The following is a 13,839-nucleotide window of genomic DNA, read 5'->3' as shown; positions in this document are numbered from 1 at the left end:
CTTGAAAGCCATCCTCTGATCTACGAAGTAGATTAGGTTTGGATTAAGAACCTTTAATGCAATTTAAAATCACTGTGAGATACTGCCATGTGCTACCCTATTGGATACAATGAGGTAATTCCAAGTGTTGGAACAATGTAGAAAAGCTTGAACTCTTATAAATAAGTGATGGGAATGTAAGTTGGTAGAATGGTTTTTAAAATCTTCATTTGTCTGCTAAAGCTGAGCTTATTCCTGTTCTTTGACTTAGTAATTTTACTAGTCATGTATCTGAGAAAATTTATATATATGTGCATCAAAAGATATGTATGGGAAAGTTCATCGCACACTATATGTAATTACCCAAGGCTGGAAATGATCTAAATGTTGAGCAGCAGTAGAATGTGTTGTGGTATATTTATTTGTTGGAATACTCTCTGGCAAAAGAATGAACAAGCTACTGGTGCATGCAAAACTTGAATGGACATCATAAAAATTATGTTTATTGGAAGAATCCAGACCAGAGTAGTACATTCCATTTATATAACTGGGAGAAAACATGTGTGTGGCTTTTGGAGTGTTGGTAATGTTCTGTTTTTTATCTAGATAGCGCTTTCACAGATACGGTTTACTTGATATTTTATTGAGCTGTGTATACTCATGATTTGTGTCCTCTTATGTGTATGATTGTTTCAATACAAAGTTTAATTAAAGTCTAGATTGGCAGATCACCTCTGCTCCATGAATATTTTTAAAACATGTATGAAACATGAATGAAGTTATTTGTTAATGATAGTAGAGAACATAATTGTTAAGGTAAAAAAGGAAGATGTAGAAGAGTGAATATAGTATTAGAAAGAAAAATATGCAGTAGATAAGTACTTATGTGCTTGTATGGAGTATGTATATACATACATGCTTGAATATGTAGGTGATGTCTCTGGAAGAATACCCAAGATGATTGTGAGGGTTCGTAGGGGAAAGCATACAGGATGAGTGAGTTGCAGAGAAAAGTTAACTTCTTACACTGTTTGGATAGTATACCATGATCATGTGATTCCTGTTTAGAAAGTGTTCAATTATTTGAAATACCAGGTGTTAGAGTTGTTGTAAGTTGTGATATTTCCATGCTTATTATAATAAATGTATGTAGACATGTTCACTAATGAAGAAATTGATATTGCAATGAGCTACTTAAAATACTTTATTTAAATTTGTATTGGACTAAATATGTTCAAATATTTAACAAACATTGTTCTACAAATACTTTCATCTCTCTTTTATAATAGCTGTGTGCTCTAATAGTAGTGTAAATGTGTCCATTGTATTAAATATTTATCATATATTTCAAAATGTTGGATTTTAGTCACTTTAGCTGACATAAATTTATAGGTCATGTTTTATTTAATTACCATTTAGATGATGAAGTTTGACTAGAGGAGTGTGTGATCTCTTTGAGATTATGCTATGTGATTTCCTAGTTAGAGTATATATTATTTCAGTGAAATGAGCATCCCCTCACCTTTGTTGAGATATAATAGACATATATATTGTGTAAGTTTTAAGATACACAACTAACTGATGTGATTTATTTATGTTTTGCAAAATGATTACCAACACCACTTTAGCTAACAGGTCCAGAAAATGACACTTCATGAATTTGGGGGTCATATTTGCATAGGACCATGCTAAACTCTGTATTGTTTCAATATTGGTATGTGTGCTGCTAAAGGGAGCACTGATCCTTCCTTACATAAGTGGTGGTATTCTTTTGTGTTTGTCTTCCTTTTCATTTATTGCTGTGCTTTGTTTATATGCCTGTTCATCTGCCAATATAGCTTCTTCAAACTATAAAGCTAGCGTAGAGGTGTTAATTACTATTATATTTAACAGTTATTTGCCTTTATATAAAGGTTTTTTGACCCCAGATAAGGTAGAAAACAAACTATTTCCTTATCAGTGAATCTGTCAGAGAAATAGAAAAGACATAATGGTAATAAAGGCAGTCTTTTTGGAGCATTTAACATAGATTTAGTTGACATATTTCCTAAAAATACTGTGTTTTCTCAATTCCATATATATTTTTTTCACTTTTAAAATCTCAGAAATCAAGATGTGTCTTATAAGTTGATCTGTCATGGTTCAATTAGCAATATCTTATTAGTCCTACATAAAAGGATAGTTCATTTTACCATTAATGATGTATTAGAAACAATAGCATGGATGGAAGATTCTTTATATTTTATCTTGAAGTATTCCTGAGAATTTTATGGCTGTGTACTGTGGTATACATCAGTTTCTGTTGTAAAAATTTTGGTTTCAAAAGTTACACTAGTATAAAAAAAATTTGTATCTGAATATTTCTCTTTTAGGATTTATTAGAAATAATAAGCTTTATAGGAGTTCTTTTAGATAATCTAGTAATTTCCTTTTAAGGTTTGCCATCTGCCTTTTTTATGGAATGAATAATGTTAAAGTTTCATTGTTCTCTAAGTTTCTGTTTAAAACATTTTCTGAATCGGTCAGACCACATCTTGTTGTTTTGAGAATAAATTACATGGCTTATCTATCTTATTCAGCATTGGTCCCAAACCCTCAGCAACTGTTTCGAGGTAAATACTAGTATTATACTTGAATTGTAAACAGACAATATGTGGCTTATGGCAGGTGCTTAAAAGTATATTTACTGAATGAGTGTTAAATTTTATTTAATCCGTATGTGTTCTAGAAAAGAATTTAATACTGTAGCATGTAGCAAAGTATCAGTGAATATACCGGGAATATTCTAAAGTGCTTATGTTTTGATTTTTAGCGTGCCCAAGCAGTTCTTCAGGCTGTGACTGCTGTGCAGACAGCAAACACTCCTCTCAGTGGCACCACGGTCAGTGAGAGCGCAGTGACTCCAGCCCAGAGTCCAGTGCTCAGAATAATCATTGACAATATGTATTATCCTGTAACGCTTGATGTTCTTCACCAAGTAAGTTTAATTTAATTTGCATTTTATCTATAAAATGGAGAAATAATAATACAGTAGATATAATTTGTTTTGATTTTAATATTTTAACAGATATTTTCTAAGTTTGGTGCTGTATTGAAGATAATCACATTTACAAAAAATAACCAGTTTCAAGCTCTTCTCCAGTATGGCGATCCAGTAAACGCTCAGCAAGCAAAACTAGTAAGTCTAGGTTTTTTTGAGAGCAATAATTTTCAGTGGCAGATATATATACACACACACACATATATAACTAATATCATTAATATTACAATTACAATTATTATTTATATATTATTAATATTACTATTATGTCAGTAACTAATACTGACATAACAGCAATACCATATAGCATTTTAGATGACATAGATCAGTGCCGTAGAGATAGTATTAGAAAGCTTATATTTGTGATAAAAAGAAATGTTTATTTTTAACAATTGTCATGTTTGTAGTTATCTATAATATAGGCTTATATTCTGCATTTTTGTTTTATTTAGGTCCAAATATTTTGTGCTCTTGAGGATATAGCAGGATTATATTATATTATGCATGCATACCTGTATAAGATTTTACATTTTCCAGTGGGAGTTTCAAAGTACTTAATTCGCTGTAAGGTACTTTGGCTGAAATATATCAGTACTCATGTGGCTCAAATGCTGTGATAAGCTCTCAGTTGATTTCCAGTATTCTTTTTAAGTATTTTTTTAAAAGACAGGTTTTTTCAGTACATTCTTGGGCTCCTTTTTATTCCAGTCACTTACCTTTTTGTTGTTGTTGTTATATATGGAGGGTAAGAAACTATTCAAAGCAGTAAAATGTACCCGTGTCACGGCTACTACCATTGAAAACTGCATACCAGTCTTTGTCTTATTTAAATCTTCCTTTGTCTCTTTAACTTCTTGTGCTGTAGTATAATATCATTATTTTCATTCCACTATTAAAAAATTAAATATTTATTGTGTGTGTAAAGTGTTAGTCACTTAGTCGTGTCTGACTGTTTGCAACCCAATGGACTATAATAGCCTGTCCCAGGCTTGGCTGCCCATGGAATTCTCCAGGCAAGAATACTGGAGTGGTTAAACCTTTTTTAAATCAGCAGTCTCTGCTTAAAATTGTCTTACTTCTTTTTTCTCTCTTTCACTCTTTTACTTTCAGACTGATTATGCTCTATTACTTCAGTGCTTCCTCCAGATCAAGATAGCTTGTTTGAAACCAGGCCATTTTTAACTACTGTTTCATTTCCATTCTTAGAATCTCATTTGGGGAGCAGAAGTAGCTTCAGGTAGCAGAAAGACTTTACTAGTAATAATAGCATAATTGAAATGATTTACCAAGTGCTGTTATCTCATTCTTTTTCTGACTACTATGTATTGTAAACTGAACAGGAATTTTTCCTGTTAGCAGATGCTCAAGATTCAAAGTGGTAAATGATTTATAATGTACACATCTGTAGAGTAGACATTTTTTCAGTCTACTCTTCTCCACTGTTTCTACTCAGTGGTTCCCGGTTGCATGATCTAATCATATTTCCCTTTTCAGGAATAAATTAGCAATTATAGTTATTTTTTCAAAAATAATTATCTTTCCTAACATGCTTCAGCCCTCCAACTTTGGAGATACTTTATATTTAAAGAGATACCAAAATAATTGTGGTATGAGGTTTGATCAATAGCAGACAGTCTAGAAGCCATGTTCTTGATGGCATTTTTCACAACTTCAAACAAATTTAAATATAGTGCACATATTTCTTAATGTGAAATATTTTCTTTTTGTCATTCTGATCCAGAGGAAGACTGTTTAGTAAAGGACCAGTGAAATGGAATTTGATTTAGAATTGTACCTCATTTGGGCTCTGGGATTCAATGGGGAAAGTAGTTTATATATATTTTTCAGTATTTAATAGGTTTCCATTTAACCAATCTTCTGCACAGAAAATAAGCATTAAACTGCTGGTGTTTATGAATGTTTATATACACTCAGGTCCTCTCTACAAAAATCTGCAAAGAGATAATTACTTTATTAAGCTTTTATTCTGGTATCTGAGCTCAACTATATTCCACTTATTGGAGAAGAAAAAAGGAGTCTCTTTTCTAATCTTGCTTGTCCCATTGTCTTGTAATCCAGACTCCATCTAAAACCTATACTTTTGATGACTCCAGTATTTTTCTTCATACCTTTATCTGGACTATTGAGTGTAGCCAGAGAATATCACATAATCTAACCAGTTGATACCAGTTTAAACTCATCAGCATTAACTACAAATAGGCCCTCTACTCTGCTTGCAAAATCTTACCATGTTTCTTCAGTCAGCATGTTCTCCCGTTTTCCACAGTTGTCTGTATCAGATAGAAATTTGTCTTTCCATCGAGTTGCCTTTCACTCTTATGACCTTACCTACTCCTTCTCAGAAAAAAATAGAAACTATCAGATAGAAACTCTTATCAACTTTTCTCACAAAATATACTTATACCCACACATTTCTTTCTCCTAAATATAAGTCATAGATATTTCTAAGACCAGTAAACACCAGATACCATCCTCTTCTGCCTCCTAGGAGTCTTTGTACTTTTATTTCTCCTTTCTCTTACATTTTTCTCCATGTTAGTTACTTCTCACCAGTGTTTCAAGCGTGCTTAAATGTTTCTCATTTTTTTTTAATGAATTTATTTCCCTTAACTCCATATACCATTTATTTGTCCATCTAACACCTTATCTCCCTTTCTTTTCATTTATTACCAGACTTCTTAAATAAGTTGTCTTTGTTTGCTTATTATACTTATTCCCTTCTTATTTCTCTACTTAACTGTAATTTGGTTTCAGCTCCCATATACACAAAAAATTCTCCCCAAAAAATTCTACTCCAGGGGCCACTGGAGTAGCTAAATCTCAACAGAATTGTTCAGTCCTTGTCTTACCTAACCTCTAGGTAACCTTTGACATTGAATCTGTCTTGCCCTTTCTTAAAATCCTCTTTTCTCCTGGTCTTTAACACTTCTCACCTAGATATATCCCACCTCTCTGTTCATTCTTTGTTACATCCCTCCCCTTCTTCTAGGGGGACCTCACCTGTTACACACAGTTTAGCTACACTTTGTGATTCTGACAGTACTCACATCCTTTTATTTCTAGGTTGCACATTGGAGAGACCCAGGCTAGAACTGTGGAGCACCTTCAAACTTAGTGTGTTCAGTTAAACTCCTGTCACCCCCACCACTACCAGCAAAAATACTAAAATCTGTATTTTATGTATCAATTTCTAGGTATTGATCAGGTCACAGGTCAATCTAAGAAATAAGACAGGAAGCATTGGATCATCTTTTATCTTCTTTTACTCTTCCTCCTTTCAGCCTATCACCAAGTCTTAACTGATTTTAGATCCTAAATTTCTGTTCAGGCTATTCTTTTGTCTCCAACTCTTGCTGTCGTCACCATAGTCTAAGCTAGTGTTTTTCAGAGCACTAGTCTCCAGCGCTGTAAGAAGCTTGTGCCAGCGTACAGACTAGCTGACTTTTAGCTGTGGTTTGTTTCATGCAGGATTGATCATGAATTCTGATAGACACTTCTCGTCATGCGAGGTGAACTGGGCTGCTAGTCCATGAACCACAGTTTGAGTAGCACTGATCTAAGCCATCAAGCCATCTCTTAAATCTGTGCCTCATTGGCCTTCTAGTCTAAATCCACCACTGTGAGTTTTAAGAATGATCTCAACTTAAAGTCATATTTCTTCCTCCTCTGTACCCTTCAATGACTGATTTTTGTCCTTGGTATAAAAATACTCTTCTTTAACATAGCTTATAAAAACTCTAACTCTTGTCTCTCCAGTCTCATCATATACCTCTGTAACCATATTGGGCTTTTTTTTTTTTTTTTATGTTTTTTTATTGTTCGAAAAGTCACATAATATAAAAGATACTATTTTAACCATATTTAACTGTACAGTTCAGTGGCACTCAGCGCATTCATTGTTGTGCAACTTTCACCGTCATCCATGTCCTGAATTTTCCACCTTCCTAAACTGAAACTGTCTCCATTAGACACTACCTCCCCAGCTTCCACTCCCAGTCCCCTGCCATCTGCCACTGTACTTTCTGACTGTGAATTTGAGTATTCTAGGTATCTCTTAAATGGAATCAACAGTATTTGTCTGCACCTAATGTGTATTGGACTTCTTTAATTCTTGGGTATGCTGTATATTCTCTGATCTCATGGGCTTACAACTTGCTATATTCTATGTACTAAAATACTTTTCTCTTCATCTCTTTATGACCAACTCCTCATTTCCCTCTTTCAAGTTTCAGTTTAGAAGTCTCTTCTCCAGAGAGGTCTTCTATAAGCTTTCAACTAGATTTGATCCCTTCTTTCCTTAGTTCTCACCACCACAGATCAAATTTATATTCACTTATTAAGTGTCTGAATTCTGGAGAAGGAAATGGCAGCCCACTCCAGTATTCTTGCCTGGGAAATCCCATGGACAGAAGAGCCTGGTGGGCTGTAGTCCATGGGGTCGCAAAAGAGTTGGGCCTGACTGAGCTACTAAGTGAAAAAGCGCCTGTGGTCTGCTGGACGTGAGCTGTGTGACAGGGGTCATCAGGCCTGCGGCATTCTCAGAACTCAGCACAGTGCATGACACATCACAGGCAGGAGGGCGTTGTTTCAGCATGTCACAACTCGCCCGGCATCTGGCGTGCTGTAGATCTCTTCCTGCCTTTCAACCATCCATGTACATCTCAGTGTATGATAAAATGAGTTAGATCTAAACTTTGTAATTCAGTTGCTATATTTTTATGCTTGTTAAAACAGTAGAAATCGTAAAATTTACAGGTAAGGAATAATAGTTTGGGAAGAGAATTTCAAGCCTGCTTCACTACTTCTATAGTGATAGTTGTTCAGATGATTGAGAGAATGAAAAAATGTCACCTGTGCCTTGGGAATTCACTTAGCAAGCATAGTGTATCTTTAGGTTTGGAGGGAAAGAGAACTTAGAGTGTTCTTTTAAAATATGGTTCAGAACCTTCTTATCATATAGATTGCTTATAAAAGATGGGACTCAGGCTCCTCTGAGCTAACAGTTATAATCTTTGGGGTTGGGAGCCCACTGCTCTGTTTTGTTTTAAAAGCCCTGGGAATCACTGCCATGTAAAGGCAATGTGAGTGACATTGCCAACCAGACTCTTGCCATGTATTAGTTACGATCCTTGGCAATTACTTTCAGTTGATTTGAATTCTTTCCCCCAGCGTTTTATTTTATAAGAGAATAGTAACTCAGGAAAAAAACATCTTAAAAATGGAGTTTTATTAGTGAGGGTTGGAGGGGAAAAATGTAACCATCTCCTGAATTTGTTCTGAGGTTCATGTATATTGCAATCCAGTCTCTTTAAAAACCTCTGAAGTCAGGGGGACACATGTACACCCATGGCTAATTCATGTCTATGTATGGCAAAAAACATTATAATATTGTAAAGTAATTATCCTCCAATTAATTAATTTTAAAAAAAAAACCTCTTAAGTCAACCAAAAAGGTAATGTTCTGTATATTGAGGTTGGCATTTAGGGTGGTAGTCACCACCAGTAATTACCAATCATTGTAAAAATGATAATTATCAAATAAGAAATAAATTATTTTAAATGATCCTTGAACTTATTAATGAAAATGCCCTAATGCCTTTTTCAGAAATCTTTTTCAGTGTATTGGCAAACAAAAATATCACTCACTTAACTGTGGCTTTCTAGTTCAGTTTCTGTATTTTCAAGGTATAGAAAGTGAAGTCGCTCAGTCGTGTCCGACAGTTTGTGACCCCATGGACTGTAGCCTACCAGGCTCCTCCCTCCATGGGATTCTCTAGGCAAGAATGCTGGAGTGGCTTGCCATTTCCTTCTCCAGGGGATTTTCCCGACCCAGGGATCGATCCTGGGTCTCCTGCATTGCAGGCAGACGCTTTAACCTCTGAGCCACCAGGGAAGCCCTCTAGGTATAGAAGTAGACTCCTTTTCACCTGAATCTTTAAAAATTATTTCATTTATACAACCCTGAAATTGTAACACACTTGGTAGAAAATTGTAACACAGCTTTTAGGGGTACTCTCTACTTTTATTAGGAATGTGTGCAGTTGACACTGCACAGTGACACTGTATCTTTCGGAAATCCTATCATTAATGGTTCCTTCCAGGAGAGTATATTTCTTTAAGTTTCATTAGTGGCTTTTCCTATTTTTATCCATATGCAGTGTTTCATTGTGTTGTTAATTATGCATTCTGTATTTAACATCTTTATTGAGTTTATCATGTTTTTGACATAAATCTTATATTTACTATGAAGATATTTTTTCCTGCTTGTTTTCATGTACTCTCCAAACTTTACCTTTGCATAGATACACTTGAGAGGCTTTTTTGCAAATTAACTTGGGCTTTTACTGTCAGAAATCTTTGCTCCAGCAAGATCATTACAATCTTGATTGCTGAACACTGACTGACTTGTGTGCTACTGTTATTTCCTGGAAGTTGGCAAATAACAATGAACTTAAAGTGAGCTTGCATATATAGTTTAATTTGATTTTTCTTCTTACTTCACTTGTAGTCATTTTACCTCAGCCAGCTATTGAAAATGCCTGGATTTCTGTTATCATGTGTCCTCAGCTCTCTTTCCTCTTCCCTCTTGCTAATATACATATTGTTTCCTGATTTCTCTAGCCCTTGTATCTTAGGTACAGTTTTGTGTATGCCTAGTGTGTATACCTTGTGTGTATCTTAGGTGTACCTGTGTATAACACCTACATAAAGTGTGGGGTTTTTTTTTTTTTTGGTTAAAGGTTTCTAGACAGCTTTCAAGCAGTTAGCATAGTCATTGTAAATATTTGGCAGTCAACCTCTTTGATAGAACTTGGCCCCAAAGAAACTCTGCTTGTTTTGAAGTTAGTCATTTTGTATCGGTACGTTACTTCTTGCATTAATCGAGGTACTATGATCCAAAGCCAGGTCTTTTCTTACAGTGTATCAGATTTTTTGTATATTATTGAAATAGTCACCTAAGAGTGAATTTTGACATTCATGTATAAGGTAGAGACAGATTCTGTTACCTGGCTCGCCACTTCTCCTATAGGAATGAGGAAATGAAGACCTATTTTCAGTGCTTTGTTTGCTTTTACAGCAGAGTATTGAATTAATTACTTACTAAGTATTGAATAAGAATTACTTATGAAGTATTGAATTAATACTTATATTACTCTGCCTGAGAGAGTTGATACTTCCCATTCTCTTGTGATGATAGGTGCTTTCCCTAATTCAAATAGAATTCAAATCCTGATGTGTATGTAGTCCTTTTATGTGAGTATTGAAATGGGTAAACTCATGTTGAATTGTATTTTTAAGTTAGCTTTTAGCTTGGTAAATATAGTCACTTAAATCTTAATTTTGTATATTAAAGGATTTTCCCTTTTTCACAGAGTGGGAATATTTTAAATAAATATTTAAAATATTTAAATATTTTAAATTTTAAAAATATTTTAACTATAAACTTTATATACATAAGCAGCTATTGAGATTTCCTTTTTCCATAACAGAACACTCTTGACTATTTTTAAGTCTGTTTCAGTTACGTTCCTTTTCCAATAATATAGCCATTAAAATAGTCATACTGAAGTAATATAAAAATTCTTCTTTCAAACATCAAGTGTGAAAAATATGTTTGTCTACTATTAATACAGTTCTATATTTACACACCTAGTAGATCTTGATCTACATAGGTATCAGGCTTGATCTATTTATGTATTGTTACCAGAAGAATTGTTGTTTTATTTTTGAAGTGAATTAGAGCTAAACATGTCCTTCATTTCTGAACTGTTACTTTATACAGAAAATATTTATTCTTCTAATAAAAAATCAACAATATATTCCCCTGTTCTCTAGTTTGTTTCAGGTGTCTGTCTAGCTGGAGTATAAATGGCGATTATATAGGATCAGAAAAAAACATACAGCAGCATGTTTTTTTCTATGCTTTATATGTTTTTTTCTATGCTTTATAATTCATGATACACTTGCACACATGTGGTCTTTTATCTAATCCTCACAATAATCCTGCAAGGAAGCATGGCAGGCATTGTCATCTGTCTTCCAGATTCTGAGATTAGAAAAGATTAAATAACTTGTTGAAGGTGACCTAATTGAGTGTAGTCTTTCAACTCTAGAGCATAAGTATTACCATCTGGCAAAAAATACGTGTGTAATAAAATTAACTTTAAACTATTGTGCAAACTATTGATATTACAGTACTACTTTGGCAGGATGACCTATATTTGTGACCTTTGTTTTTTTAAAGTAAAATATTTGCAGGTTTTTGAAGTTAAAAGTATATTAGCACGTATATTTAACTGGTTATATTTTATATTTAAGTAGCATTTTGTATTTAAAGACAGTAGTATTTGTGGAAAACAATATACATGCAGCTAGTGTAGCAAAGAAAAGAGTATGGAATTTGATCCCTTTTCTGGCAACTTTTATTATGTGCAGCTTTTCATTGTTGAATTTTTTATCAGAGTCGTACTTTTTCTAATTTTTATCTCTTAAAATTGCTGTTATACTTTATTCACTTTTACAGGCCCTAGATGGTCAGAATATTTATAATGCTTGCTGTACCCTAAGGATTGACTTTTCCAAACTTGTGAATTTGAATGTAAAATACAACAATGATAAAAGTAGGGATTATACTCGACCTGATCTTCCATCTGGGGATGGACAACCTGCATTGGACCCAGCTATAGCTGCAGCGTTTGCCAAGGAGACTTCTCTCTTAGGTATGATTTTTATTGTCTGTACCACTTCTGCCAAATGGGCAAGTGCCTGTTAAACTGCAGTAAGTATAGTGAATCTCCCATTTTGAAATTTAAGAAATTATGTTAGATATTTTTCCCTCTTCAGGTAAGAATGTATATGAATACTGTTGGAAGAAAAACCTAAATTCATAAGTATAATTAAAGTTGTGTCAGCATTCCTTTCACCTATCTCATCTTCTCTCCCAAAATAGAAGAGGAAAAGCTCTAATGAAAAAATACTGTTGAGTTCTTAAGAAAACATTTACACTTTAAAGTCATGCTATCTAGAGGCCATTGTGCATATTCAGTCTTAATTGTTTCAGATAGACTGGTGAGCCAGTCTGATTGTTTCAGTTTAGCCCTGCACAAAAAAAACAGAAAGTTAACAGGGGTAGCATATAATGGGAGTAGGTGTATGGATTTTTCAAAGCATATTGTAGTCTTAAAACACAGTTTTAACTAGGAAGAATTTTATATAAAATTTATTTTGGTATTTATTTGCATTTTGTCTTAGTTATTATATTTCACCTCATTCTGCAATGGATTAGACCCACCTAATAAAAAAACACAAATATTTGCAACTAATAGTTGACAGAGTCAAGATGAAGAAAAAATAACAGAAAATGTTATTTTGTAAGTAAAATAAGTGATTTGTAACTTCAGATGAAATTTTAGTTTCCTTTTGATGTATTCAGGAAATTCTTGGTTTCTGGTTTGTAAGATTATCATTATATGAATGTTTCCGGACGTATGTAACCTAAGATTGATGAATCACAAACTTGTTCTTATAGTTTAGCTTATTGCTATTATTCAGTTGCTAAGTATTGTCCCCGTGGACTGTAGCATGCCAGGCTCGTCTGTCCTCCACTGTCTCCCGGAGTTTGATGAACATAAGTTGAGCTTATATTCATCAATTTAAAAAGAAAAAGCATTAAAATAAAATAATTTTTGGAAATACTTATTTAGTGTGGATATGTAACGTGTTATCCATTTATAAATATGTTATATAAGTGATACATCATCTATGAACAGAGACACTAATGCACAAGAGAAGCATTTGATATGTGAAATTAATTTTGATAATTTTAGACAAAACTGACCCCTTATTCTGATTGTCTAATACAACTTGCAGAAGTTATAGCAGTTTATCATAATAAGTTTATCATGATAAATTTATCATAATGAATTCTTTAGGTTGATAACATTCTTTCCTGAGAGAATCTCCATCACTATGTGGGCTTAGTTTAAAGCTTTATTTCTTCCACTTGGCTTGTAAGTAAATAATATTAACTATTTTATGGTGTACCATTTTTTTTAAGTTAAGAATGAGACAGTAATGAGTGATACATGGCCTTTGGTTGTAATTGTTACTGTGAATTCTTAATTTTTTGCTGATAGAACTTACAGAAAAGACAAAAATCAACATTTATTTAATAGCTTCTAGATCCCAGGGGTTCTGCAAGGTACTTGGCAGATACATTATTTAATTCTTAAAATAACCAAAGTTGAAGATGATATCAAGATTTTATAGTCGTTTCTATGAAGTTTAAAATTTTACATTCAATTCATTAAAGAAACAATGGTAAAAGACCAAGAAATTTCAGCTACTTTCAAACATAGGACTTCCTTAGACCCATAATCACTTCCTTGGACCCTAAGAGCTGTGTATATTTGCCCATTGTGGGGGTAGTTGATGAATTTGTGTATGTATTTTGGATTCTGGGTGGAGTCATGGATTTGTCTATGGAGTTTATCATCATTTTTCTTGTAATGGCCTTGGTGGAATTCTTTTTTAAAGTAATAATAAATAAGAACTCTTTCTCTAAATCTAAATCTAAAAGATTATACAGTCCTGGCATAGCTAACTTTTGTTTTATTCAGTGCTTTTATCATTTCTCAAGTGTTGTACGTTTTTGCATTAAAAGAGTAAAAGTTGCTCAGTTTTTAGTAAATTTGGTGTCTTCTTGCTGCTCTGTCTTGAAGATTTCAGTGTAATATTCTGGCATACCTTGTTTCAATGTGCTTCACAGATACTGTGTTCTTTTACAGATTGAAGGTTTG

At 33.6% G+C, this 13,839-nt stretch overlaps 1 protein-coding gene and 1 pseudogene across 5 annotated transcripts in view; one reads left to right on the top strand and one right to left on the bottom strand.

The window, feature by feature from the left end:
- The window catches only part of PTBP2 (polypyrimidine tract binding protein 2), an 83,115-nt gene that overhangs the window by 45,472 nt on the left and 23,804 nt on the right, over nt 1-13,839 (top strand). For all 5 annotated transcript variants that reach the window (XM_043460577.1, XM_043460576.1, XM_043460575.1 and 2 more), the window contains exons 6-8: nt 2,792-2,956; nt 3,047-3,157; nt 11,565-11,760. In XM_043460577.1, coding sequence (XP_043316512.1) covers nt 2,792-2,956; nt 3,047-3,157; nt 11,565-11,760 — 472 coding nt within the window. The remainder of the gene's footprint in view (nt 1-2,791; nt 2,957-3,046; nt 3,158-11,564; nt 11,761-13,839) is intronic.
- Nucleotides 1,619-1,718, bottom strand: LOC122437490 (annotated as a pseudogene).

Source organism: Cervus canadensis, chromosome 2 (genome assembly GCF_019320065.1).
Source record: "Cervus canadensis isolate Bull #8, Minnesota chromosome 2, ASM1932006v1, whole genome shotgun sequence".
Lineage (NCBI taxonomy): Eukaryota > Metazoa > Chordata > Mammalia > Artiodactyla > Cervidae > Cervus > Cervus canadensis.
The sequence above is the reverse complement of the archived record's forward strand: the minus strand, read 5'-3'. Positions and strand labels throughout refer to the sequence as shown.